Raw genomic sequence first — 26,551 nt, forward strand, 5'->3', positions numbered from 1 at the left:
CGTTAAATCAAGTAGAAAATATTAATTGGAATAGCACTAACAACGGCAATGACATGAATAATAAACATGTTATGTTTTCGCATCCATAATATACCACAACAGGCTTCAGTAAGAGTCTCTCTATTGTGTCCTGACTGACTTGGCCTGTGATTGTTGGAGTTACGCTGGACCTGCAGAACAGCCAGAATCTTCTGGGCCGCCTGGGACAGAGGTCCAGAGTACAACCTGCAGCTAGACTGCTCCATCTCCACCCTATCAGCACAACTGCTACTCTAACTGAGGCTCCGACTCCTCAGCTGTGAAACACCTGAGCAGGACAAAGGGACAAAGAGGGAGAGAGATCAGTCAGTGGAATAACTGTTACGGGTATGCTGCTAAACCTCCAGAAACATGTGCAACTTTACAATGATAATAGTGAAAAAAAATTAAGATTAACATTTTACTTTATTCATCACAAGACTTTTTTAACAAAGAGACAATGAATTCCAACATTTTTTAGGATTAGTTAACGGGAAATTATTTGTTTGAAGTACAGAAGTCATAGTATAAGCAACAACGTTCTAATAAAACCAAACTTTTCCCCAAGTTGAGCAAAGAAGGATCAAGTGAGGACTTCAGGGATCGATCTCCGTCTCCAAGACAAACTGAGAGAACGTTCAGTTTCACACAGAGCGGGGCTTAATAAGTAAAGCTCCACTGAAGGCACACGGTGTGCTTCTCCAACCAGCATCTCTCCAAGCTTCAATTAGACAGTTTGCCTCCTGTTGCACGAAGACTCCCCAGAGTTTGAGTTGACTAAAATCAATCTCCTCATCCAGTCTTGATCGTTTGATTATCGCAGTCCCTTCTTCGCAGGCATCTTGCCCTCCAGATCTTCCACTATTTTCTTCAGGAGTAGGGCATCCAAGTGAAAGTAGATGTATAACTGTCTCTCCCGCCTCAGGAGGGCATTGCGCTCCAGCTGAGAGCGTTTGGCTTTTACCTCCCCCATGATTTCTTGCATTAAGTTCTGCAAACTCTGCAGCTGTGACTCTGCTTCCACAAGCTTGGATGTCAGCTCCTGTGGGGACAAAGCACGAGAGAAGAGAAAGAAAGAAATGACGAGTGAGCACATATCAAACTAGGGCCAGTTTTAATAACCAAAACAACTAGTTATACAAATAATGTTGTTCAAAGAAACTTCTGCAACGTTTAAGGGAAAAATACACTTTGCTTGTGACACAAACACATGTACACGTTCATATTCTCAGTCTATAGACAAACACAAACATCACTGTCCTTCAAAATAAAACTTGTGTCATCCAGCAAAGCAGATCCTCCTGAGGACCATTTCCCACACAGTGCTCATATACCAAACACCTGTGCTGCTTTAAGTGAAGTACATGACATTGTGATACATGTGAAAAGGAAAATGTGGTGCCACCAGCTAACCTCTCCAACAGTGACGAGTAATTTAAAAATCCGCAACTCACATTAAGGATTTCTTGTGTGGTCGACTAACATGGCTGTAACTTAAGTGAAAGGAAAGACACCCACCTGTGCATTGGGGCAGAGCAGCTCCTGATCTGTGGTGGCCATTGGACATACCTGCGGCCCCAGGACCAGCTGCTGGAGCTCTGTGTGCATGGCCCTGTGAAGCGCCTCACTGTCGCCGTTAAGACGGGCAGTGGTGTAGTGCTGTTCGCGGCTAGCACCAGCTAAGGCGTCCCGGGTCACCTGGAGGTTTCCTGCCAGGTCACGAGCTGCCTGGTCCAAGGCTTCGTACGTCCGAAAAGGCTCCGATCGCCCTTGGTCTGAATCGTGGTTGAGGATCTGGAGCAGTCTGAGGAAAGCATTGGAGCAATGAGTTACATTCCAAGGTAACACAGAATTAATTTAAACAATTCAGATATTGCAGAGAAGGTGAGTGAACAAGCTAAAACTTGTTTAGCTATAAAACAGGTCTGTACTACACAGTCTGACTCTTCTTACCTGCTGAAGGCTGCATCCCTGCAGCTGATGATCGGGTTCTTCCTGGGGTTGATAGCCAGGTCGGGACTCGCCAGGGACTCAATCCTGAGAGTTGCTGCTTCACTTTCCTCTACCATTCTGCTGTTTACTTCTCCCAGGTGCTTCAGACACATCCTCCATCTCCTCTGCTCCATCTGCTGAGCCAGCAGGACCAGGTCAAAGGAGGCCTTCTGACGGAGAAGGTAGTCACGAACCTAAGGGGGAGAGTTACATTTCATTTTTACTGTGGCTGGTGATTTTTTTGTCCAAGTTGTCTTACAATGGCAGAGGTAGCTTCATGTGTAGGAGGCAGCAACACTCCAAGTTTATCACTGAAACAATCTCATGGTGAAATGTGAGATGTCACCTACTAACCTGATCCTGTCTGGAGGTGTAGTAGTCCTGCCTGGACAGCTGCAGAGCCAGGTCTCCCCTCACTACAGGCACATTGATTAGCCTGGCTGACTCCCTGAGAGCAGCAGGTACTGGTCCATGAAGCAGAGCCTCCAGCTCGGCCTCCACAGCCTGCAGCTCCTTCCTGGACACCACTTCACGTACATGTAGCGAGGAGGAGGTGGAAATGCTCTGACAGAGTTAAGAGAAAGTTATGAATAAGAGCTCAAGGGAACTGTGACACTATGAACAATATCCAAGAAAATAAACTTTACTTAATATGATTTCTTTACCTTAGTATGAGCTGACTGCTCCGACAGCCAATCCAGTCCGACCTCGACACTCTTCTCCTCTGCCAGTGCCTGCATCAGTTGATGTTGGGTCACAATATGAGACCATTGAAGTCTGGCCATCTCCGTCCTCCTGCGCTCCACCACCCGTGCCTCCTTTTCTTTTCCCTCATGCTCTTCCCGCGCTTTCTCCTCCTTGTCCTCCTCTCCATCTTCACAAGAGCTGAGGTCGAGGACCTGGAAGCGCTCAGAGCAAGAAGTCTCAACAATGTCAGAGATGCCCTGGAAGAAATGCTTCTGAGTGAAGGCAGCTAGTGTTTTGGTGTTGAGCTCCTCCTGGTGCAGATAAGGATCCAAGGACAGCTGAGAAAGGAGGACTGGGGGCCTTTTGGAGATTGAGGAGTGTGATGGAGCCACAGTCTCTGGCTGAGCAGGGACATATGAAGCAAGTTTCCTCACCTCATCCGTTAGGTTTTGTAACAGAGTGTTGGTGTCAGCATTCTCACCTCCGATTGAAGTGCTGGCTTCCTTAAGCTTACACGCAGCTTTCTCCAGCTCTGCAGCAAGTCGCAGGTCAACATCTGCCCGAGAGGTGGCCACAACCTGTAACTTGTTAAAGCGCCTCTGCTTCAGCTCTCTCTCTTTACGCAGCGCTTGGAGCTCGGCCTCCAGGTCCTCCACGTCCAAATCGCCCTCCGCTGCAAACCCAGAGGATGAAGATGAAGACCCACTGCTCCCATCTGAAGGGCCAATGGTTTTCAGGACCTCGCCCAAAGCTGCTTCATCCAGAAGCTGTTTGCCGGACTTCCGCAGTTCCTGGAAAGCCCGCGCCTCCTCCACGGTGAGAACATTGTTGCGGTTGAGGGACCGACAGACAAAGCGCAAGAAGTGGAGATTCTCCGGAGCGCAGTCGAACAGCCAGTCGAACTCGGAGGCCTTCAGAGATGATGCATCGGGGTAACCGAGACGGCCCAGCGCCTCCACAAAGTGGCCCCCGTTTAACATGGTGGCTCTGCACCCTGGGTCCCCCTTGTTACTGTGCTAGGGTTAGGGTTAGTCACACGGCAGCACAATGAGAAGGATTGAGAATGAGGTGAAACAGTAAGAGAAGGTAGGGCAAAGACAACTTTAAGCTCATTGAAGCCTTTTTCTTCCTCCTCTTCACTTCTTTGTTTGCTCCAGTAACTATAACTGTCTTGTGAGTACAGTTAAACCAGTATAACCATTTCCATACACAAAGCATCATGAGAGAACCATTGAGTATAACGCATAAATGGCAGCAGCGTAAAGTTGAACCTGTCAGAGTTGATTGTGTTGGAGAGTTACCAGTTTCCTGCTGCTTCTAACAGGAGTTAGCTCGAGCCTTGCATTAGCTGACATGTTTTTGTTGTTTTTAGTGTCTGCTGCGACAAGAGAAAGACACCGACATGTTGTTTCCTGCTGAGGGCTAACGTCACACTTTGATTTTAATCCTCTCAATGATAATTAATACAAAATAACGGTCCCTACTCTCAGCTAGCTACCATTAGCATCATGTGTGCTACACTGCTGTGTGGCTAAACAGCTGCTAACAGCGTCCGGTTAGCAGCTGGGAAGCATCTCTACAATGCTAATAGCTAGCGTAGCTCGTGCTAGCTGCGTCAGTGATAATAATAAATAACATATAATCACCAAACTTACTTCTTCCACTCGCCAGCTCCACCTTAGCTAGCACTTAGCCTGTTAGCTTCGCACCCGCCAAACATCCAAACCGACGCGACGTCAACACGCTGGGGCGCGGCGTAACGTTCCACGTCATAACGCCGGAAGTAGCGTTTCAACCATTAACCAATGGGGGTTGACGAAGGAGGCGCGACTCCCTGCGGGTTCCCGCCCTGCTCCCTGTCCCAGCAGCATGAAGCGAGATCTGCCATTTCTGTTGTGAGAAGACATCACTGGTGAGTCAAGCGAGTAAATGTCCTTTATCGTGAAGCTGCTTGTTAGAAAATGCGTTTAAATAGAAGGAGAAGAAGTAGATTCAGTGATTAGCTGCTAACGTAGAGAAGAGGCCTCAGGAAGCAGAGTTTTAATGCACAGCAGGAAGTTCAGTGCTAACTTTTAATCTCTGATCATTATATTCATGTCTTCATATATTAACAGTTAACTTCTCACTGGTGTTCTGCATGTTTTTCCTCTTCATGGTTTGAATGTGCAGTTGTGGTTGCAGGTATATTTTAATTTGCATTTCCCTGTACCTGCTGATTTGCATTCCACATTTAATTTAACATTGCACAGAAGAGTCACAGATGTAAAGCCACGGGTCACAGAACACACGCAATGACAGTATAATGCTGCTTCACACCTCTGAGGCAAATAGATGTGTTAGAGTCAGTGTGGCACCTTGAGGTAATTTCACTCTATCCCCTCTTTTCACTTTCTATCAATCAAATGTGCATGAACATTAATAAAGTTGTTAGAAGTCATGGTCCAAGCCAAGACGTGGGTCCTGTCCAAACACTTCGATGGCTTCCCGAAGGACAGCGACTTCCAGCTGAAGACGGAGGAGCTGCCCGAGCCCAAGGATGGAGGTATGATGATGATCCAGTGAATCACAATACGCCTCATCGGGTTTAGCAATCTGTTCAAGGTGTGACATCCTCTGTCCTCGACTAGGTTATTGTTGAGGGGTCTTATTTTATTAAAATGTTGCTTTATTAACTCTATTTGCCTCCTGTCCTGTCATATTTTATCTTGAAAAGTGCTGTTTAAATACAGTTTGTTATTATTACCCACTGACTCATGCACAGAGGAGAAGAACCTCTTTGTTTACACTGTCTCACCCTGTCGTTGTTCCCTGTCTTTGGTTCAGAGGTGCTTCTGGAGGCCGTGTTTCTCAGCGTCGACCCGTACATGAGGTAGAATCATGCATCTAGAACCTTTTCATAGTTATTTATTGTTAATGGGACCAAAATGCATATGAAATGTAACGTGTAATGTCTCTCCAGGCCGTTCAGTCGGGTTCGCATGAAGGAGGGCGAGGTGATGATTGGAACTCAAGTGGCCAAGTAAGGAACACACACACACACACACACACCCAGAGAAATGTCTTTGATCTGTTGAGAGAGAGAGAGCAGGGCCTCCACCTGCCTGTGATTAGCGCAGCCTTTGATTCCCAGTGACTCAATCGAAATGTTCTTGGCCGAGTTCAGGCGCTTCATCTGTTTACAGAAGGAATGTCTTTCTGGTGATAAACAAAGAACAATAAACCACTTTCGCGACCAAACTTTCCAAAGATCGTCTAAATAATGACCTTCAAACCCACATTTGGTTTTTCTTCTTTTCTTTGTAGTCGACCACAGTTCATTAAACTCACTAACTGCTTGCGGCTGGTGAAGCAGAAGAGCTGCAGCTGTAACAAATCCACCAAATTCTATTGAGAATTCTTCATATTTTAAAAGTTTCCTGCTGAATATTGGAGATAAACGCTGGTTTTTAATAACTTCTGAGTCTTTTCAAGTGATGTGAAATCTGTTATACATAAGACACCATGGATTGAATTGGCGACAGGTGGTGACTCCCCCCCCTTCTCTTGTTTTCCTTCTGTAGAGTGATCCAGAGTAAAAACCCAGCGTTTCCCGTGGGGAGCCATGTGGTCGGGCGCTGCGGCTGGAGAACCCACACGCTCAGCGACGGCACGGGCCTCGTTCCCATCATGGCCGAGTGGCCTCAGGACGTCTCATTGTCTCTGGCTCTGGGGACCATCGGCATGCCAGGGTAAGACCAACACAAGCTGAGTCTAGAGGAGTTAATAAATCTCACAGGTTTCCAGAGGTTAAAGTGCAATTTCCGGCCTTTCCATCACTTGAGCTGCTTTCAGACTTCCACTGAGGTCCAGACATTTACCAGAAGTTTTCCATAGGGGCTTTCTGAGAGGATATAAGTGTCCAAGTAAGTTTTTCTTAGTAAAGTGTCCGAGTGCGAACATTTGAGAAGACAGCAGGAAGATTTCCAGCGAACGAGTGGGCGTGTGGATGACTGATGCAAAACTGGAACATTACGAATAAGTCATGATGACTTTTTCGTGTTGTTGTGAACTTGTCCGAACAGAACGATCTCCTGCTGCGTTTTTCATCTGTGACAAACAAATTCCAGAAAGGGTCGGGACTCCGTTTGTGGGAGTCGCTCAGAGTTCATGGTTGAAAAGGGAAGTCGGTGATCACGATGTTGTCTCCGCTGAATCATAAATACAGAAGCACAGCAAAGGCTTATTATTAACCAAAAACTGGATTCATAAGAGCCTTATGAAATTCAGGAAGTGCTAAGAAGCATGACAGTAAGACACGCTGCTGAGGAGGAAGCAGCTGAACTTGGCCGACCCCCATGTGTGAATCGTTATGCACAGAACATTAAAGTAAACATTCCCTGAGTGATATCACATCAGAGAAGAATCTAAACCTGAAAAACCTTTTATCATTTCCTTGTTAATGTTTGCCCCGATAAGGGAGAGTGCTGTTTCTCAGCCGAGGAGAACAGGCTGAGTTCTGTCTTGCTTCTAGAAAATAAACAGGTGAGACTCCAGATGTTTTTCCTCCTGATTAGATGAAGTCACCATATTAACACTGATAACAATGACTCAGAGTTTACTGCAGAGGTCAGAGAGGCTCCTCCAGGGGGAAGTGAAGGGAAACATCCCCCTTGTGCTTTTCAGCTGTTAAATGTTGAAGTTCACTCCCTCTCCCTCTCCCTCTCCTTCTCCCTCTCCATCCAGGCTCACAGCGCTGTATGGCATCGAGGAGGTGTTGGGACTCCAGAAAGGCGAGACGCTGCTGGTGAACGCTGCAGCCGGTGCCGTGGGCTCCGTGGTGGGCCAGATCGCCAAGATCAAGGGCTGCAAGGTGGTGGGCTCGACTGGCTCCGACGCCAAGGTGGCCTTCCTCAAAGAGCTGGGCTTCGACGAGGCCTTCAACTACAAGACCGTCGGCTCCCTGGAGGAGGCGCTGAAGAAAGCGGCTCCGGAGGGTTATGACTGCATGTTTGAAAACGTAAACACCCTGAACAAGTGTGCTTGAATACTTCCTGTTTGGTCTCTACGCTCTCGCCTGTTGTTCTTCTTTCATCGGCCTGTTTTTGATTTCAGGTGGGAGGCTCCTTTTCAAACGTGGCCCTGCACCAGATGAAGAACTTCGGAAGGATCGCAGTGTGTGGGAGTATTTCTATGTACAATGACTCCACACCTCAGGAGGGTGAGCACTTCCTCTTGCTCTCATTTTACATATCAACAGCCCTGCAGATGTAAACCAGATGCCTGCTTGTGTAGAAACATAGTGAAATGCAAATAAAACAGTGTAGAATACAGTGTATTGTATATTCTCTTAGGTGCATTGCCTGTGTAAACTTTAATGCATATTTTGTGCAGTATAACAGGTATGTCCTAGGGGTGCAAATAACATCCCATTCCTCAAACCTTTACCAACAACGCAAATCTGACAGTGTTCAAGTTTTAAGGTCACACGAGGGACCGGCCATAGAAGTTTTTGCTTGGATACAATCCAATAAAGTGTTGAAGTAATTAAAGTAAATAAAAAACAGGTCAGAGAACATTTTTGTTTAGTTGGGAAAATAATAAATCCATCACAACTGTACATGTGATAACCTGTTTAGCCACTAGGGGGCAGCATAGTTCTACTGAAACGTGTAAACAGACTCTAGCCTGAACAGAATTCGTTTCTTTGGACTGTTACTGACAGTTACAGAATAAAAGTAACTTTAACCATCTGTCGTTGTTCCTGTCTTAGGTCCGTACCCACATCTCACCATGATCTTCAAGCAGATAAAGATGGAGGGCTTCATGCAGTCCAGGTGGGAGCACAAAAACCCAGAATCCCTCAAGAGGCTGGTGGGATGGTTGAAGGAGGTTAGCGACCGACTCTGTGTCCTCAGTAAAGCTACAATCCAAATTATTCTAGATTAACTTTCTGTTGTAATGTTTATTATTTTTCTTCCTTCAGGGCAAAATTCAGAGTCGGGAGCACGTGACAAAGGGCTTTGAGAAGATGCCAGCTGCTTTCATGGGGATGCTGCAGGGAGACAACATCGGAAAGGCCGTCATCGCAGTCTGAACACGGGGTCGAGGACAGCATCAGCAACAATAACTATCATATACATTTATACATGAAGGATGAGCAATACACAGGCACAAGGAGCAAGAGGCTGACCCATCAGATGAAGCTGATAATAGAGTTTCTGCTATTAATAAATCAGCTGATACATACAGGATGAGAGAAGAAAACATTGGGCTTGATACATTTACAGTTTAAACATAAACAAAATTTATCTGCAAATGTAAAATGCAGATTTGTCTTAAAGACTCATATCACTTGATATTGATCCTTTTTTTAAATTGTAGTTGCATTTACTTCTAGTTTATTCGTTTTAAAGGTTTTCACAGCGGACAACGATCCCCATGTTTGAGTGAATGTAAGTAGGGAGAGACACAGGATGGTTCTTCCTAGATGCTCGGTGTTGGTCTGCTGCTAAAACAATCACTTACTGTTACATAATCAACCAGGTGCTTTCTATTAAATAAGCAGTTATTAAGGCAATAAACTTTTTTTGAATTCTCTTTCTTTTACCTGTGTGTTCATTTATTCATGTCCTCCATTTAAGTCCTGATGAGAAGAAGCGGGGGGAAAAGCTGGACTCAAAAAAGGGAAGTGGACAGTAGATAATGGAGCAGGAACCATCAGCCTCCTGCTGCTCAGCCGAGCTCTTTGTCTTCGTCAGTATTTTTAGACACTAATCTGAATTTCATAAGGACATGAGGAGCTTCATCTCCACGGTTACAGAAGATGCTTTTAGTCTGTTGTGTTCCACATGTAATTCCACATGTGACCAGCAGAGGTCCCGACTCCTGACGCCCCCACACCAAAGCAGGTATGAAAGTGAAAGCACAAGTGACTCAAATATGATGGTGAAGATATAATGGAAAAAACAAACACTTGATCAGCCTCAGACAGATGTGAGGAAATGAACAGTCATAACACATTTCAAAGTCCCACCTTCAAAATTACAAAGTACGTATGAGCCAAATGTACCTAAAGTATCATAGGTAATATACTTTTTTCTGCAGATAAACTTTGACTGATATGTTCACAAATATATGCTGTAACGAATCCTTACTTTAAAAGCATTATACTGTCATATGAGGTGGTCGAGATGGACATGATTTTAATTACTTTAAGAATCAGATGGTTTTGGGGATTATCTATGTAGGAGAAAAACAAAAAACTAAGCTCTGCTACACTTTAAAGTTTTTTTAAAAATATATTTGTTTTGTTATGAAATGTGAGTTTGACCTTTTGTGAGCTTGAACCATTTATTTGTGGATTTGATCTCATGTGATGAGTTCACAGGAGAGATAGTGAAACTCACCCTCGCACCAAAAAAGGATTGAGATAAAAGTAAAAGTAAAAGTAAAAGCATCATGCTGTAAATAAATTTGGGTACACAGTGTGTGTGTGTGTGTGTGTGTGTGTGTGTGTGTGTGTGTGTGTGTGTGTGTGTGTGTGTGTGTGTGTGTGTGTGTGTGTAAAGCCAAATTGAACGTGGAATTCAGCTGCGCAGTCTCAGTCAGTTACGGTAAAGCAAGAATTTGTCAAGTCACTGTGACTTGATTTACCGTTAAACCTCTTTAAAGTAAATATAGATATATATGTTTATATTTTTAAATACATACAAAGAATAACAACATACATATGTTCTAATTATTATTATGAATATTATTATAAAACATGATAATGTGATTGGTCGTTCAAGTACAATTATTAATCACAATTGTGGGTTTATGGTCCGATTTATAAACGTGGTGATTAAAGCAAAAAGGAAATGAACGTAGAATAACTTGATAAACATAGAGGGAGATATTTATTTCACTATTATACAACATGTATAACTGAAAGATTAAAATGGAATCAAACCAATTTAGATGTAAAGTTCAAACAGTAGACTTTCAAAATAAACGTCTCCACTGGCAAAGACTGCTTTCCACAGAGGGATGGAAGTAAAGGAAATACTCAGATCCTCAACTTGAATAAAACAGATGAACTTCATGCAGCCAAAAAAACTCATCTTAAATGAAAGTACGGTTTTATCAACACAATGTGTTAAAAACGTGAGTAAAACTTCTAGTTCGATCAGATTATTAGATTCTTATTTTAGATCAGAAGCAGCATTTTACTGTTGGATCCAAAGTAAAGATAATTTAATATATATATATATATGCCTATAAACCTCGATAAAACAAATATTTGGATATATTTTAATGAGGTGTACTTTGTATTTGTTCTGAATATCCACCACATAAAATATACCCCCCAAACATATATATTTATACGTATACTTATAAGAACAATAGTTAAAAAACTAAAACAAGTAAAAACCTTTTTTTTTTACACATGAAAGAACTACATCATTTTACTCTTACGCAGTAAGTTTTGATATACCAAGTGTTTGTCATTATCTGCCAATATTGTAAAACCACAACCTTCTCGAAGCTGCAGCAATAAGTCATTAAACTGAAATGATCACGATAGATATTGATATTGATATATATTAGCCCCCAGGTGATAAATAAAACAAACTCTATGCTTTTATTTTGTAAAAGCCTGTGTAGTCACTTCCGGCGAGGGGCTGCAGGGGCGGGACTTGACGTAGCGTCTGAGTAAAACCGCGGCCCCCCCCCAGACCAAGCGCCATTCACCAAGACTCCTCCGCCTGTTATCCTGAGTACACGTTCTCCTCCGCCGGCATCATGGTTCACGAAGTGACGGATCTCGTAAGTTCTGCTTTTTATCCGTTATTAGTTCTTATTCGAGCCGGATCGGGGGGGCGCCATGAGGTGATCGGTCCAGCGCCCGGTGCCGCTGCTCCTGCGGCCGCTCCGCCATCCGAGCCCCCCCCCCCCCCGGTGCCATCTTCCGGGTTTATTCTTTATTTACTCTCGACTTCAGCGACTCTCTGATTCTGTTCGAACGTTTCTAACGCGTCTGGGTTCGCGACCCGGGAGACGCTTTGCTGTCGAAGTTGGTTTCACAATCGGCTGTTGGAACAGGGTTGATGTTACTCTTGTTTTCAGATGCTCAGTTCGTCTGATTTGATTAAAACTAATTTTCTGTAATAACTTAAATATAAACGTATACTGTCCTTTATGTGAAACTGTGCTTTAAACCATAACAAGCTCTCAACCTGGTGTAGAATGGAGGGTTTTCTGAATGGAGTCTGGTGCACTGGATTAACTTGTCTTAATAGAGAATAATAAATGATTGTTATTTCTTTAAGTGGTTCCAAATAGACTCATTTAATTTACATGTTTACAAATCGACAACGGGATCAAATGGAATGAAATCGATTCTGGGAACAAACCGTCTCTGATTTTTTTCCATATTCAGGTTTGTCTGGTTGTTGTTTTCTAGTTCCTGTGTCGCTCTGTTGTGTTGATGTTTGATGGGAAACTATGAAAACACAATTTTTCTATATCTTAAATATAAAGTTTCATACACGTGACACTGCATTGTAAAACTCTTAATGTTTAAAGGATTTCAGCTTGTTTTTTAAATGGATAATTTAATAGTTTTGTAACAGTGGGTCTCTAACAGCCTTTGTTTGAACGAGTCTATAAGACTGATTTAAAACCACCGACCAACCGACTAGTTAATCGATCACTCACTATTATTATCTCACTTTATCTTCCGGTGTCGAATCTGAAGCCAACTTCCCCTCGGCTCCGCTGGCGTGTCACCATGTGAGCAGCTGGGTTCTTTTCCTTCGCCATCTTTCCTCGGGTTTACCGCTCCCGTCAGTGACGTCACACCGGCTCTGTTTAATGCACACACACACACGTAAAGTACATGTGCTACACCGATGCTAGCTGCTAGTGGAGCTAATTGTGGCTGGTGCAGAAGCAGCTAACGTCAGTGTGGGTGGAGGGTAGGGGGGGGGGGGGGGCGGGTGTGTCCTCTTCTCTTCTCTGAGGGCACATGTTCGGAATCGCTGTGGCTGCAGAAGAATATAGTTTTATTATTGTTATTAGCTATAGAAAGGAATCATTAATATCGCAGCTAGCCATGAGCTTTATATAAACCCAGTTTTGATAATGACTTGTATAGCACTTCTCTAAACAAACGTCCAAAGTGCTTCTCACACACACACACACACACACACACACACACACACACAAGTCCGAGTACACAACAGTTCCGAGTACACAACAGTTCCGAGTACACAACAGTTCCGAGTACACAACAGTTCCGAGTACACAACAGTTCCATAAAACGATAGAGGTACAATCATAAAAGAAGGAAGGAGTCGCTCTGGGATGTGATGTTTTGTTAGTCCCTCTCTGGTCTGCACAGGGAAAGTGGAACGATAAATGTTCTCGTGCAGCAAACGTCTTAAATTAAACTTGTTTGTAAGCTGATGCTATTTTTCCTTTTTTTTCTTTCCTATTCTTCAGGATGACTTCCAGAAGCAGCTGAAGAACGCCGGAGACAAGCTGGTGATGGTGGACTTCACCGCCGTGTGGTGCGGCCCCTGCAAACAGATCAGCCCATACTTTCATGTAGGTGGAAGATTGTTGCACTTATTGAAATGATTTAGATAATGTTTTAACCAACAAAGTTATGTTACGGGGGGCGGAGGAGAACAAGCTTGATTAAACATGTGAAAGAAGAAGGGACGTTCTTCTCTCCACGTGAATCAGGTTACATCTGACCTGTAGGTCTGTGGATATGAGGTCGTTTTATTTTGAAAAGCAGAGCAGCTGCAGCCTTTGAGGAATTAAATGTTGAAGGGCATCTCTTCAGAGAGGGAGCTTGTTGCTCGGCCAACGCTTTGTCACGACGTTCCCACTCCGAGTCGGAAAAACGTCCTTCAAATGCAAATGTGACGAGTGTGAGATTTAAATGTCCTGTTCACTGATCCCCCCCCCCCCCCCCCCCCCCTCTCTCTCTCTTCTGCAGGAGCTGGCGGCAGAGTACACCAACGTGGTTTTCCTGAAGGTGGACGTGGATGATGCTGAGGCAAGTGTGTGTGGATATGTACATGAGCCCAACAGAGAGCAGTGGGTCGCCCACAGTGCTGCTGGGAGGGAAAAGAACCATATGCACATAGGACTTTTCCAACTGTGGAGAATTGTTAAAGAAACTCTGGTGTTTTATGAGAAGAGCTAAAGGAAGCCTCCTCGTGGGTTTAGTCAGAGCTCGTGTGGACGGGGTCCCCGGTCGTTAATAGTCCCAGCAATGTGGAGAATTCATGAAATCCACGTGACCGAGTTTTCTGCTCCAACTCGGTGACGTCTGTGCTCAGCTCTGGGACGTAAACGTATAAATGAATAACCAGTGGCATTGAACATTGACAGAGTTTGGCTGCAGGGCTGATGAACTATCTGCTCAGGTCTGATAGAGGCCTTTTTTTTTAATCTCTAATGATTTATCTGCCGTTCAATAGATAGTTGCACAATTGATTTAAAAGTTAACTGTTGAGAGGCTACATGACTAAGCACTTATTTAAATTCATCAAATCTTATTTGGATCTTCACCAAGTTACACCCACTCGCCAAAATAAAAGTCCCCTAAACATGGCTAATTTTTATCAACGAGTCATTCCGGTAAATCGAGGAACATCTTCAACGCTTCACAACGTTAAAGGAAGTCGTAAAAACTAAATAACTAACTGTTGTTCTTCCTCTTTCCTTCCAGGATGTCAGTGCGTCATGTGAAATTAATTGCATGCCCACCTTCGTAGTGTACAGGGCAGGAAAGAAGGTAAGTGAAGGAAATATCGCTTATGGTTCTGCTGGTTTTTAAATGGGAACAATCTCTTTAACCTTCTTTCCTTGTCTCGCAGTTGGAAGAACTCTCCGGCGCTAACCCAGAGAAACTACTTGAAATGCTGAAGAAACACATGTAAGCCTCCGGAATGGCCGACCACACACACAACCTTGATCTACAAGCTCCACAGAAACCCGCCAGTAGCCTCCTGTCCACGTCTCGGACTCGCACGACCACCGGCTCCTGTTTTCCACGTAGCAGGCGGACTCTTATTCCACTCGTGTACTGGTTCCATAGTCCTGTCACATCCATGTATGTAACATTCGAACACTTTTAAACTCCTGTACAGAGAATTTTGATTTTTCTCCTGAACGTCTCGTCGTATGTAACGTGTCCAACAAGGTGGATTCAATAAATGAAGATGAGTTACATGCACTGGGTCTGGTTTCACTTTTTGATCCTCAACACCTCACAAAAGAGCAGCTGATGGTATTTTTTGCTTTAATAAAAATGTGAGAATAGTTTATACATTGGACAATTGCATCAATAGTTTTTACACATCGTACAAGTATATAGCAGCATATGTTTTAATACTGTTGAGTCTCTATATGAAAAAATACAGCTTTATTTTACAAAATGGTTCTTGCGTTGTCTTGTGTGGAGAGATGAGACTGGTTCGCTCGAGCGTCAGTTAACTTTACAAGAATTCCCTTCAGAGGACGATTCACACAGAGCGGGGGCGGGACTTCAGAAGTGATAGTATCCTGTTCTCCTTTTCCTGCAGCGAGAGAAAGACATGATTCAAAGTTTTCATGAGGAAAATTAAGGCTGAGTCCAAGTGTTTTTTAAATATGACGGCGATAGGTGATAATTCTGCGTTACGAGAAGTCATAGTTAAATGAGGAAGTCCTATCTCAATAGAAACTTGCATAATATTACCAGAATACAGTTGTCATATTTCATTGAGAAATACAAAGTATCGTGAGAATAACTTGGTTCATAAAATTCGAAGAAAAGAAAAACTAAATGTTAGGTGTTTCTTTCACGGTCATTTCAAAGTCCTGATAATGTGACACTCAAGTATTAGAAATATTTACAAAAATATAACAAGATGCTGCACATTCCTCAGAGTGATCTTTTGATACATGTTACTGACATGTAGCTAAAAAAATAACTTTTTCCACTCAATAGCTTTGAGTCAGGAAACCAGGCTCATGCTGTCGCCCACAGGACTCATCATTACTGAACCCTGTCAGTAAATGTGACTCAAGAGCTTCACACTAATAAATAGATTATTGAGGAAGATTATGCTCATAAAGGATTTTTCCACACAAACAATTATACAGAATGTAAAATTCTCTAGAAAAGATCCAGTGAGTCAGAGGAAACCTGGGGGACTTCTGGTAATGTCTCTTCAAATCAGGCTTTAGTTTCAGTTTGAGTCTAGAAGGTGAAGAGCTGAGAGCGGAGGGGAGGCCCAGTGGAGCAACATGGAAACACCCAGTACATATTGAACTGGAGCCAATGGCAGAGACAGACCCTCTCTCCCAGCTCAGCCCCAGCAGACACCAGCTTTCCAGTGACTCCATCTTCTTATCTGGAGGGTTCTGTCTATTTAACAGAATCTCTACTAGAGATGAAGCAACAGCACCACATGTCAGTTTGGCTGCAGGGGTGTGGGCTGGTGATCATGATCCAAAGTTTATAAACTTATCGTACGATGTCCTACAGTCATTATTCATTTAGAAATATAACATTAAAACTTTATAAATCATCTCATTTGGATGTTTGAAAAACGTTTTGAGGAAAGTGTGTTTGTGTGTGTGTGTTCACCTGGAGCAGTCGTGCCCGCTCCACCCTGAACTGCAGTGACATCTGTTCGGCCTGATGCAGCGACCTCCATTGAGACATGGTGATGAACACACAGCTGTGGAGACGTCACACATTTTTCATATTCAATGAATCAGTAAAACATTTCATATATAGATACATATATATATATAGATATATCAGTAGGCTACAGCTCTTAATAGATGGTTAAAGAAGCTCCGCCCCCCCCCCCCCCTCCTCAGAGTCCTCAGGGGGATGCTGCTGCTGCTGACGTGGAGGGAATCCTGTGGGTTTTCCACCATGTGCCCAGTAGGTGCACTGGTTTGCTCACACATGTACCAGCCTAAACATGTCAGAGTGTCATCGACCCGCCGGTGAACTCACCACTGTGACAGCGCGTGCCCGTCCACCCAGTGGGACACTCGCACTGGTAAGGTGCCACGCAGCGGCCTCCATTCAGGCACGGCAGGATGCAGATAGCTGTCATCAGAGAGGAGACAACAGGGGGGGGGGTGTTACATACTGTTAATAATAGATAAGTCTATAGAAGGACAGTTAACTAGTAGAGTAGGTGTGAATGACTTTCTGAGACCCTTCAATCGATTCATCAGCAGTTTCTAATTTCGTGTGACCTTTGGTGATTACTGAATTCTGACTTCTTTAACTTTTGTGACGACCGAGCAAAAAGCACATATGGACCAACGCGTCAGTTCCTCAGCTGAAAACACTGATTGTCTCCATTATGTTTGACCCTCTGTGTCCACCATTGTCTGCTAAATCCTGCTTAGCAGGCTGATTGGGTTACTGTGTGTGTGTGTGTGTGTTGTACTTTGTCAACAGAGATTACACACAGATATGTAAAGATGAAATACTCACGCTCCTCACAGAGTCGGCCCATCCAGCCCTCGGGGCAGGAGCAGACGTTTGGCCGCTGACACACACCTCCGTTCTGACACTGCAGCCAGCACACAGCTGAGGGACACACACACACACACACACAAAACAGGTTTAAGTAACTGGAATGTTGAGTGACACATACAAATACACAACTTCTACAGATTCAATCCCCTTCCAGTAAAATGTAAGGGTTTGATTCCTTTTCGGTTAATTCTGCTGCCACAGCCAATGGCCATGCAACCTCATGCACTAGAGTGAAGGCAGCATTCACACACTGCAGGTTACACTCGGCTGTACAAACTCAATAGAAACCCCCTTAAGTGTGTGTGGGTGTGTGTTTGTCTCAGCAGCTGGTGAGGACAGCTTAGCCTGGATACAGCCCTTGTTTTCATATGCAAATCATGTTGGTGTGTGTTTGAATCTCAGATGCAGAGAATCGGCCGTAGACCTCACGAAGATGGACGTGATCAACTGATCTGATATCTGTACCTGTCTATCTGGACGACGTGTTACTGGTTTATGGGGAAGAAGCAGCTTCACACTCAGCTGTGCCAGTTGCTCTTCTAGACTAAAGGGGGATTTTTTTCCTCTAATGGAACTGGATCCAGGCTAAAGAAGCTGATGTGTGAGAGTCACAGAGCTAAACGTGCACAAACAGAGGCATCGGTCAGGATGCAGCAGCAGCAGGGAGGAGGTTCTGTGATGAAGCTGTTTGACCACAGACCAGTTCATAGGTTCTACAGTGCAAAGCATCTACTGGAGCCAAGCAGGAGGAGGAGTCCAGCACAGAGCGAACTGGTTGAGAAGCAGCATGGCGTCGGCTGGGAAAAGGGAGAGTCGGCTCAGGAGGAAGTGTCCTGGGAGAAAGGGCGGAGTCCCCTCGGTGTTCTCTCTACCTCTGCAGGTGGGAGGCGGCGTCCAGGTGCCGTTCTCCAGACACCTGCTCCTTCCGACGCCCTCCATGGCGTAGCCGCCAAAACACGAGTACGCCGCCACGTCCCCGAACTGGAACACCGCCCCCCGCACCACCCCGTTGGCCACATGGAGGGGCGGGCCACAGGACACCCCTGTACAACACACGGGTTACTCACTACACTAGTACTGACCGCTTCAAACGCTGCTGCTGACGTCCTCATCATATCCCAACATGTCTGTTACTAAATGCACTGAAAAACATTCAGAGTGGGAAAGGAGCCGAGCCTCCAGGGGGTGGACGGAGTAAGAGAGACACCTACTGCACAATGGCAGTTTATTCGATTTCCCACATTGATAGAAGCCTTAATTTAACTCAATTGTTTCTCTTTTAAAATTTGGGTTATTACCTGAAAAGGTTTTCCTGCTCTAATGTTCAGAAAACATAATTTCCCTCACACTGTCCATTGCTGCAGCTCCTCTTTTCAGCCTCTGTCTGGAACACTTGTCTCTTTGAGCCCCCCCCCCCTCCTCCAAATGGTTCCCATGCACGTAGGAAAAGTCAGAGGCTGCAGCACTAATTTGATCAGAATTGTATTTTAGGTTTTCCTGCTCTTTTTGCCTACCCCCCCGTTCTGCACTCTCAATCAAATGGAATCAAGGAGTTTTTCTTAATCCGTCATCGCCCGGAGGAAAAGAGAATTTCATGCAGAATACACACGGTGTGGATCAGCCGTGACGGAAACATCTTCTGTGACAAAGACAGGACTCAGAGTATTGGTGTTAGGCGTGCATGTGGGACAACACACTCCATGCCAACACAACAACAACAAGCCACAGCAACACGAGCACCATTGTGTTGAATATTTCTGAGGACAGATCTGAGGATCACGGGACAAAGGTTGCCATAGAGGCCGTAGAGGTGCCTGTAATTAGTGCAGCGTACAGGACGCCTGTTTGATGCGGCCTCATTTGATTTGATGAAAGCCCCGAGAGAGACGGACGACAACAGACAGATCTGAACCAACAGACAGATCTGAACCAACAGACATGCAGGAGCACAGGTGGAGCAGCAGGAGAGGAGCAGAGCATGCAGAGGTGGGAAACACCAGATCCAGATCTTTACTTGATTATCTCGTAATTTGCAATGTAAAGCACTGAAATTACATTTGAGATTTTCTCAACATATAACTTAATCACTTTGGCTGGAAAAAAAATATTCGATCTTTTACTCAAACACATATTTGGCAATAATCATCAAATCTTCTTGATCGAAGCTGATTCACAAATAGACAGAGCGACATGAATTAGGAAGAATGGAGATAGAATCAAATACGTTGTTAGAACGACCTATAAAATATTTATATACTGCAACGTGTATTAGTATCTACATATACAGCAAATATATTTGTCATTAGAAGACAGCAGACAGCAATAGGGCTTTAATATTGATGGATTTCAATCTATAGACTGACTGGAAGGAACTTTGAATATTAGCATTAAAGAGAAAAGTCCCAGAACTCCAGTTTCTCTTTTCTCTTCTGCTGTGGAACCAGTAGAAACCAGTACGTACTTTCACACACGGAGCTGACGGGGCTCCAGGTCTGGTCCGGCCTGCAGATGATGGTGCCGCTGCCTTTCACCTGTTGACCTTTGGGGCAGGAGACTCGCACCGACTGCCCCACATGAAACTCCTGCTGGGCTCCGTTCCCGCTGGTGTCCTCCCTCCAGCCTGGAGGAGCTGGACAGGCCTTGGCTGGGAGGGACAGAGGTGGTGCAGAGTTTGTGTTAGCAACACAAAAGTATGATCTCATGAAGGTTTCCCACAGAAACAACACAGGCAGGTAAAAGTAACTCGTAAAAGCTTAAAATCCATTCTGTACTTATCAGGGCGCCTGTGGAGTGTAATTTCTGAGAGTTCCTTTTGAATAAGCAGGAGGTGGCTTTCTGACATTTGGGATTAAATAACAATAATACTCGTTTGAAAACTAAGGGCGACAGAGCGTCTGCAGTCTGGGCCCTGTCGCTCTGGAACCACTCTGGGTCGGTGTCTTCTCTGAAGTCCCTTCCTGAGACGTACTTCTGCCGGAAAGCATTTCCTGATTCTTGAGCTGTTATTTGAACTATTCATAATTGATCTGCTCCTTTTATTGATTTGAAGTCTTTCTTATAATTAGACCATTTAAAACTGGGTTTTGAAAAGTGCGACCAACCTTCTATAAAAGGTCAGCAGGTGCATAAACAGCTTTAAATCAAACTATATCTGTGTGGTAGGAAGCAGGAGGAGCTCTGACCCACTGACCTCTCGTCACACACGTTGTTAAACAGGAGATGGAACTCACTGGTGAAAGAACCCAGTGTGGGGCGTTGGTCTGCACTGTGAAGTGTGTGTGTTGCATATGTTTGCCAAATGCACAGCTGTTGTAACAGTGGTTGTTCTGACATGTCAGAGCAAGTCAAACACAACAGGAAGTCAGATGTTAGGTATGTGTCAGATGAAGTATCGGTCACATGTCTTTATCTAAACTCTTTCTGACACATTCGTGTGTAACTATGTATAAATAGACAATTAAATTAATGCAAAATGACTGGTTTAATGAACAAGAAGCATAAATACTTAAACTTAGAAGTATAAGAATATAAATGTATGAATACCGGACGAAAAAAATACAAAAAATAAATAAGTACAAGTGAATGAAGGATACTATAGAAATATATAGAAATACAGTTTTTAATCACCAAATCATATTTATTTAGTTATTTAATTCTGTATTTCCTTTTTTCGTCCTTATATGTAACTCTATGTGTGTGTATGTGTGTGTGAGTTTCTCACGTTGGCAGCTGGGGAAGGTGGAGCTCCATGTGTGGCCCCCCATACACACCACCAGACGATCCCCCACCAGGTTGTAGCCCTTATCACACAGGAACTCCACAGCGCGCCCGGTGTTCAGGTTGTGCTCCTGCACTTTGCCGTGCGGCACCTGTCTCGGGCTGATGCAGCCTCGGCCCACTGACGTAAGGAACAGTGATAAAGAGTTTTTATTCTTATTCTGGGTATTTTATTGACACTCCTTAAACTGTTTGTGTAACTTTGAAATGTTTGAATTAATTAGCTCCCACATCACAGGACTTTGTGGAGATGATATGTGGTTTCGCAACCTTTAATTCATTCTTTCTACTTTACCTTCACATGTCGGAGCTGGCAGGCTCCACGTGCCGTTGGCCAGACAGGTGAGCGTCTTGGAGCCGAGCAGCTGCAGCCCCGAGCTGCACACGTAACTGGCATTGTGCAGGTAAGTGTCTCCAGTCACGTGGATCTGTGCATTGTGCACGGTGGGAGGAGGCCCGCAGGACTGCGCTGAGGAGACGAGACACAAGTATGACAAAACTGTCAGAGGTGTGGTGGGAATGTTGTGTTCATAACATCTGCCATGGAAAACTCTTCCTCATTAAAGATCCTGTGTGTCCTGTTCAAAGACAACAAAGCATTCTGTCCTGGTGACCATGAGTGTTGAGAATGAAGGAGCGGTCACATATAAGGAAGTGAAGGTGGATGTCAGGGATCAAAGCTCTTAAAAGTTGAACTCAAGCCAAACTGTGGATTAACTTTATCAAGGAGGCACATGCGCCCCCCCCGCCCCCCCCCCCCCCCCCTGCTCCCGCTGATTGGAAGGTGAACCTGGAAGTGAAGGTTTGCCACTGATGCATGTTTGTAAGTAAGGATTAAAAATGTGTCAGTTACAGACGAACACAGACCTACCGACACACACTGGCTGGGTGCTGCTCCACGCTCTGTCTCCCTGGCAGGTCTGGATAGAGTCGCCCTGCGGCAGAGAGAACAAGGTAAAGCTACAGATTCCAGCAAACCATATATATATATATATATCAGCTTTACAAAATAAAAATAGATTTTATAAATATATATATATATACATTTCTTTCACTTAGGACTTAAGCCTCGCTCTCTGTGAGTCTGGTCTCACTGTACCACTCAACACAGAGGAGGGTCTATCAGTGTATCAGTGGGAGAGTGACTCAGCTCCATCTGTTTGCTCTGCAGCAGCACATTCCTATTGACCGCTGAGGAGAGATCATGTGACTTAGTGTAACTTGATTGCTAGCCATTAGCTCCTAGTTTCACAGGAGGAAATAAAAGCCCTCTGCTGTATCAGTGGGAAATGAGAGGCCAATCAGGAATGAGATCATACACCTATTACATTTCAGGGTTTCAGAAAACAGGGGAGAGGAGAGACTGTGAATCCTGAAGTCAATGTTTTCACTGTACTGTATAAACCTATGAAGAGGTGAGGTCATGTTTTCGTCTGCGTTCATTGTTTGTTAGTTTGGAGGATTACACAGGAACTGCAGGATGGAATAGCACTTAACATGGCCGAGGGATGTGGTCAGGGAGGAACTCCAGGAAGTTTTCACAGAATATTTGAATAGATGCTGATGAAAAAAGTCTGAAGTGTTCAGTGGACTGATATTTATGAGTGCCATCTGGTACAGATCCAAATGAAAATGTGGATTCAGTGAATTTAGATGTGGTTTAATCAGGGGACTGTTGGGCCTCGGCGGAGCTAAGTGCCCTCTGAGTGATTAGGTTTGGTTTCTCCAGTACGACTGTCTGCATCTTTCAAGGTGACAGAATGTGTGAGATTCTTTTACATTCTGTGACGCCAGCAGCTAAAGATAAAAAAGGCTAAAGAACAAAAGAAGAGCTTGAGAGAAAAATGTGGCCTGATGAGCACCTTCATGTCAAAGCCCGGGAGGCAGGAGTACACGACAAAGTCTCCATAGTTGTAGCTGTCGCCCTCTGTGACGCCGTGAAGAAGAGGGGGGGGTCTCTCACACACCACCAGCTCGCAGGAAACTGTCAAGATGCTCGGAGTCCAGTGTCCACCCAGCTGAGACAAGAGACAGGACAGGGAGGTCATACATTATTCATGGGTCCTTATCGATGTGGTAATGAACAATTTCACTGATCTATGTCTCACTACTGTTTTGACTGTTCTCTGTGCACTTAGCTGATACAACATCAATGTCTTCCACCTCCTGTTGACCTTTATTTGTGGTTTTCTGTTTTGTTTCCTGTTTATCACATCGTTAAAAAAAATAACTTCCTTTTTTAACTTCTCGTGGTTTCACTCTGAGCTATGCTGCTGGCTGTTTAACCCTCTGCAGAGCTTATAATTAAAACTCTTAAGGCAACTCAGGTCTGAGAAACTCATTATTTAAAATCTCGTGATAAACTTCCACGACAATGTGTTCAGTTGGAAAGAGGAGAGCGGTGGGCCACCTCAGAAAGAAACGTCTTCGTGATTAACAAATCATTACCTGACATTCAGCCAGTGCCGAGCCTTGCAGGAAGAAGCCTGGAGGGCAGGAGAGGGAGATGGTGCCCCCAACAGGAGTGAGCTCCTTTCCAGTGATTACCACATGAGGGATGGAGAAGTTGCCAGGCAGCGAGCAGGGCCGGGGCCGGCACCGGAGGCTGTGTTTGGACCACGTGCCGTCGCTCTGGCAGCAGAGAGAAGTCGTCTGTGTGGCCAATTCATACCCATCGTCACACCTGTCAGGGAGGAGAGCAAGATGATTTCAAACACATCTTAAATGTCTTGAATATGGTTATGAATAGTTAAAAAAACAACCTGGAGCTAAGTTCATAGGTAATGTGATTGAACTACAGCTTTTCTGGTTTACCTGTAAGTGATTTGGTTTGGGAAAGTGAAGGTGACTCCCTCCGTCTGAGCGTGGGCTATAGCCGGAGGTTTTCCACAGCTCACAGGCTCACAGCTGATCCTGGGCTCCCCCCACCGGCCGTCTCTCCCGCAGGAGAGGTGTGGGTATCCCTTCATCTGGTACCCGGGCCGACACCTGTATATAACCGTGTCTGGGAAGGTGGCACTGCCGCCCTGCAGGACAGCATTGGGAACTGTTGGCGGAGCGACACTGCACCTTCCTCGGCCACACAGAGGAACCCCGGGACTCCACACCCCTCCCTTCTCACACACAGCCTGCGGGGGACCCAGAAGCTTGTAGCCTTCGTCGCACTGGAAATGCACCCGGTCCCCGCAGGAGCGGTCACGCCCGAGAACCACGCCGTATTTCACCACCGGGGGGGCACAGACGCAGGGTCGGCACTGGGGCACAGCGCCCACCCAGAGGCCTTGAGCAGAGCATCGCAGGATGGGGTCCCCGACCACCTCATAGCCATCGAAGCAGACGTACTCCACCACATCGTCGTAGTTGAAGCTGGAGCCGTTCAGGAAGCCGTGGCTGATGTCCTCGGGCGGATCACAGCTGATGAGGTCACAGCGAGGGGCCGGTGTGTCCCAAAGTCCGTCTGACTGACAAACACGTGTGGAGTCTCCGTTGAGTGTGTGTCCCTCGTCACATTGATACTGCACCTTGCTGTTGAAGCCAAACTCTGATCCCAGCACACGTCCATTGGGAATCGGTGCTGGTTTCCCACAGCGGGCGGGTACGCAGGTCAGGGACTTGTGGCTCCAGGTGCCATCAGCCTGACAGACACTGACAGATTTCCCTTCCAAGAGGAAACCGGGCTGACAGCTTAGTTCTATCTCATTATTATACATGTACTCCTCGCCTTTAAAAGTCACATCACTGGGGACTTTAGGAAAACCACAAGACAGTGGCTCACAGACGGGCTTTTGTCCTTTCCATGATCCATCGACCCGGCAGACGATTGTGCTGCTTCCTTTGAGGATGAACCCAGGGTGACACTCATAGTGCAGGGCCTCAGGATACACAAAAGCACCTCCATGAGCGGTGCCGCTGGCAATAGGCCCTGGGTCGCCACAGGACACCGGTCGACAAACGGGGGCGTCATGTGTCCACAATCGATCTGACACACACTGCCTCACAGGCTCCCCCTGAAGTTCATATCCCTCCTCACAGAAATACTTGACCATACTGCCGAGGGAGGAATCAGTCACATTCACCCAGCCGTGCTCTGGCCTTGGCGGCGTGTGACACTCTGCTGGGACACAAAACGGGGCTGTCCCATTCCAACCTCCATCCTCCTGACACACCAACCTGGTGGGGCTCGAGAGGTCGTAACCTTTGTGACACTGGTATTCAATCAATGACCCGTGAAGGAAGCTCAAGTTCTCCGGTGAGGCTCCAGTGTCTTTAGAAGTTGTAAAAGAACTTGTTCGCTGCTCTGTCACCCTCACATACTCGCCAAAGTCAATGTGAGGAGGCAGGCCACAGTCCGACAGCATGCAGACAGGGACGGAACTCGACCAGCCGAGCTCCTCGCAGGTCAGATGGTCCTGGCCCATGAGCTGGAATCCAGGAAAGCAGCTGTAGAAGATAGTGACACCGAAACTGTGATCCTGGCCCTCGACAAAACCATTTTCAATGGGCTGAGGTGGCGTGCAAGATATCTGCACACATGCAGGGGGCTCGAAGTCCCAGTCCCCACTGGCCAGGCACTTCAGAGTCTCTGAGCCCTGGAGGCGGTAACCACGACGGCAGGAGTAAGTTGCACTGTGACCAAACTGGAGTTTTGTGTAAACCACTTTCCCACTGGCGATCTGCTTTGGGATGGAGCATTCGATTGGGCGGCAAGAGGGAACCCCTCCAATCCAAAGTCCCTTTTCTCCGCAGAGGACGGTGGAGTTACCCACCAGATTATATCCAGTCCGACAACTGTACAGAGCTTTGCTGAGGTACATCAGACCCTGGACATCTACTATACCGTTAGAAATCTCCACAGGCTGAGGACATTCAACTGGGATGCACTCCGGGTAGGGACTGCTCCACCGCCCACTGGCGAGACAGGACACAGAGCTCTCTTTCTTTAAAGTGAAACCATCCATGCATTTGTAGGTCACGGCTGAGCTGAAAGTAAACGGAGGAGAGGACAAGGAGGTGCCACCAAAGGACACATCAGGAGGTGGGCCGCAAAACACCTGCTTGCAAACTGGGAAGGTGTCGTTCCACTCCTGGGACGGTGTGCAGCGGAGGATGCGAGCGCCCTCGAGGACGAAGCCATCCTCGCATGATAGTTCCACTGTTCCAGACTCGGAGTCCAGGCCCTTCAGGACCAGGTGGTTCTCCTCCAGCGGCGGCTCCGGACACTGCACCGGCGAGCAGCGTGGACGCCTCGTCTGATCCCACCGTCCATATTTCAGACAGGTCCACATGGACTCTCCCACCAGCTCGTAACCCTGATCACAAACATACTCTACTTTGCGGCCCACCTGGAACTCAGAGCCCCGGTAATGTCCATGTGTGACGGAGGGAGGAGAGTCGCAGGTCAGAAGAACACAGCTGGGAGGGTCGGTGTTGGACCACTGGCGGTTGGCTTGGCAAATTCTGTCCTGACGACCAATCAGTCTGTAGCCTGCGTTACAGACATATAACACCTTGCTGTTGAAGGTGTAGCGACCTTTTGCCTGTGGGGTG

At 45.7% G+C, this 26,551-nt stretch overlaps 4 protein-coding genes across 6 annotated transcripts in view; 2 read left to right on the forward strand and 2 right to left on the reverse strand.

Moving 5' to 3' along the window:
• Nucleotides 1-425: 425 nt before the first annotated feature.
• Nucleotides 426-4,458, reverse strand: haus3 (HAUS augmin-like complex, subunit 3). 2 transcript variants are annotated; one of them, XM_053416224.1, is made up of 6 exons: nt 4,353-4,458; nt 2,676-3,713; nt 2,365-2,574; nt 1,972-2,204; nt 1,537-1,822; nt 426-1,060 (listed from the first exon to the last, which is right to left on the reverse strand). In XM_053416224.1, exons 2-6 carry the CDS (start codon nt 3,675-3,677, stop codon nt 833-835), a joined length of 1,959 nt encoding a protein of 652 aa, XP_053272199.1. In that variant the 5' UTR covers nt 3,678-3,713; nt 4,353-4,458; the 3' UTR covers nt 426-832. The 2 variants fall into 2 exon arrangements, with proteins under 2 accessions (XP_053272199.1, XP_053272200.1); XM_053416225.1 differs by having other exon boundaries at nt 2,676-3,708; nt 4,353-4,430.
• Nucleotides 4,459-4,510: 52 nt separating this feature from the next.
• Nucleotides 4,511-9,273, forward strand: LOC128429905 (prostaglandin reductase 1). 2 transcript variants are annotated; one of them, XM_053415779.1, is made up of 10 exons: nt 4,561-4,609; nt 4,812-4,878; nt 5,122-5,239; nt 5,521-5,566; nt 5,657-5,716; nt 6,258-6,425; nt 7,420-7,693; nt 7,789-7,894; nt 8,447-8,565; nt 8,660-9,273. In XM_053415779.1, exons 3-10 carry the CDS (start codon nt 5,134-5,136, stop codon nt 8,768-8,770), a joined length of 990 nt encoding a protein of 329 aa, XP_053271754.1. In that variant the 5' UTR covers nt 4,561-4,609; nt 4,812-4,878; nt 5,122-5,133; the 3' UTR covers nt 8,771-9,273. The 2 variants fall into 2 exon arrangements, with proteins under 2 accessions (XP_053271753.1, XP_053271754.1); XM_053415778.1 differs by lacking the exon at nt 4,812-4,878 and having other exon boundaries at nt 4,511-4,609.
• A 2,053-nt stretch (nt 9,274-11,326) lies between these two features.
• txn (thioredoxin) lies at nt 11,327-14,907 on the forward strand. Its single transcript, XM_053415780.1, has 5 exons — nt 11,327-11,484; nt 13,162-13,266; nt 13,667-13,726; nt 14,405-14,470; nt 14,553-14,907. Exons 1-5 carry the CDS (start codon nt 11,461-11,463, stop codon nt 14,613-14,615), a joined length of 318 nt encoding a protein of 105 aa, XP_053271755.1. The 5' UTR covers nt 11,327-11,460; the 3' UTR covers nt 14,616-14,907.
• Nucleotides 14,908-14,963: 56 nt separating this feature from the next.
• Nucleotides 14,964-26,551, reverse strand: part of svep1 (sushi, von Willebrand factor type A, EGF and pentraxin domain containing 1) — a 75,281-nt gene continuing 63,693 nt past the window's right edge. Inside the window, exons 38-49 of the mRNA XM_053415782.1 lie at nt 23,819-26,541; nt 23,453-23,687; nt 22,867-23,022; nt 21,876-21,939; nt 21,300-21,473; nt 20,949-21,125; nt 19,689-19,871; nt 18,100-18,270; nt 17,183-17,278; nt 16,691-16,786; nt 16,310-16,403; nt 14,964-15,254 (exon numbers count right to left, since the gene is read on the reverse strand). Coding sequence (XP_053271757.1) covers nt 15,224-15,254; nt 16,310-16,403; nt 16,691-16,786; nt 17,183-17,278; nt 18,100-18,270; nt 19,689-19,871; nt 20,949-21,125; nt 21,300-21,473; nt 21,876-21,939; nt 22,867-23,022; nt 23,453-23,687; nt 23,819-26,541 — 4,200 coding nt within the window. The 3' untranslated portion in view covers nt 14,964-15,223. The remainder of the gene's footprint in view (nt 15,255-16,309; nt 16,404-16,690; nt 16,787-17,182; nt 17,279-18,099; nt 18,271-19,688; nt 19,872-20,948; nt 21,126-21,299; nt 21,474-21,875; nt 21,940-22,866; nt 23,023-23,452; nt 23,688-23,818; nt 26,542-26,551) is intronic.

This window comes from Pleuronectes platessa, chromosome 23 (assembly GCF_947347685.1).
Source record: "Pleuronectes platessa chromosome 23, fPlePla1.1, whole genome shotgun sequence".
NCBI lineage: Eukaryota > Metazoa > Chordata > Actinopteri > Pleuronectiformes > Pleuronectidae > Pleuronectes > Pleuronectes platessa.

Excerpts from the sequence above, each read along its gene's own strand:
- LOC128429905 (XM_053415778.1), top strand. The coding sequence starts at position 5,134 with ATGGTCCAAGCCAAGACGTGGGTCCTGTCCAAACACTTCGATGGCTTC. Across the intron at positions 5,240-5,520 it reads GCCCGAGCCCAAGGATGGAG|AGGTGCTTCTGGAGGCCGTG; the intron begins GTATGATGATGA and ends TCTTTGGTTCAG. Across the intron at positions 7,895-8,446 it reads TGACTCCACACCTCAGGAGG|GTCCGTACCCACATCTCACC; the intron begins GTGAGCACTTCC and ends TTCCTGTCTTAG.
- txn (XM_053415780.1), top strand. The coding sequence starts at position 11,461 with ATGGTTCACGAAGTGACGGATCTC. Across the intron at positions 11,485-13,161 it reads TTCACGAAGTGACGGATCTC|GATGACTTCCAGAAGCAGCT; the intron begins GTAAGTTCTGCT and ends CCTATTCTTCAG. Across the intron at positions 13,267-13,666 it reads AGATCAGCCCATACTTTCAT|GAGCTGGCGGCAGAGTACAC; the intron begins GTAGGTGGAAGA and ends TCTCTTCTGCAG.
- haus3 (XM_053416224.1), bottom strand. The coding sequence starts at position 3,677 with ATGTTAAACGGGGGCCACTTTGTGGAGGCGCTGGGCCGTCTCGGTTAC. Across the intron at positions 2,575-2,675 it reads AGCAGTCAGCTCATACTAAG|AGCATTTCCACCTCCTCCTC; the intron begins GTAAAGAAATCA and ends TAACTCTGTCAG. Across the intron at positions 1,823-1,971 it reads AGGGATGCAGCCTTCAGCAG|ACTGCTCCAGATCCTCAACC; the intron begins GTAAGAAGAGTC and ends TGCTTTCCTCAG.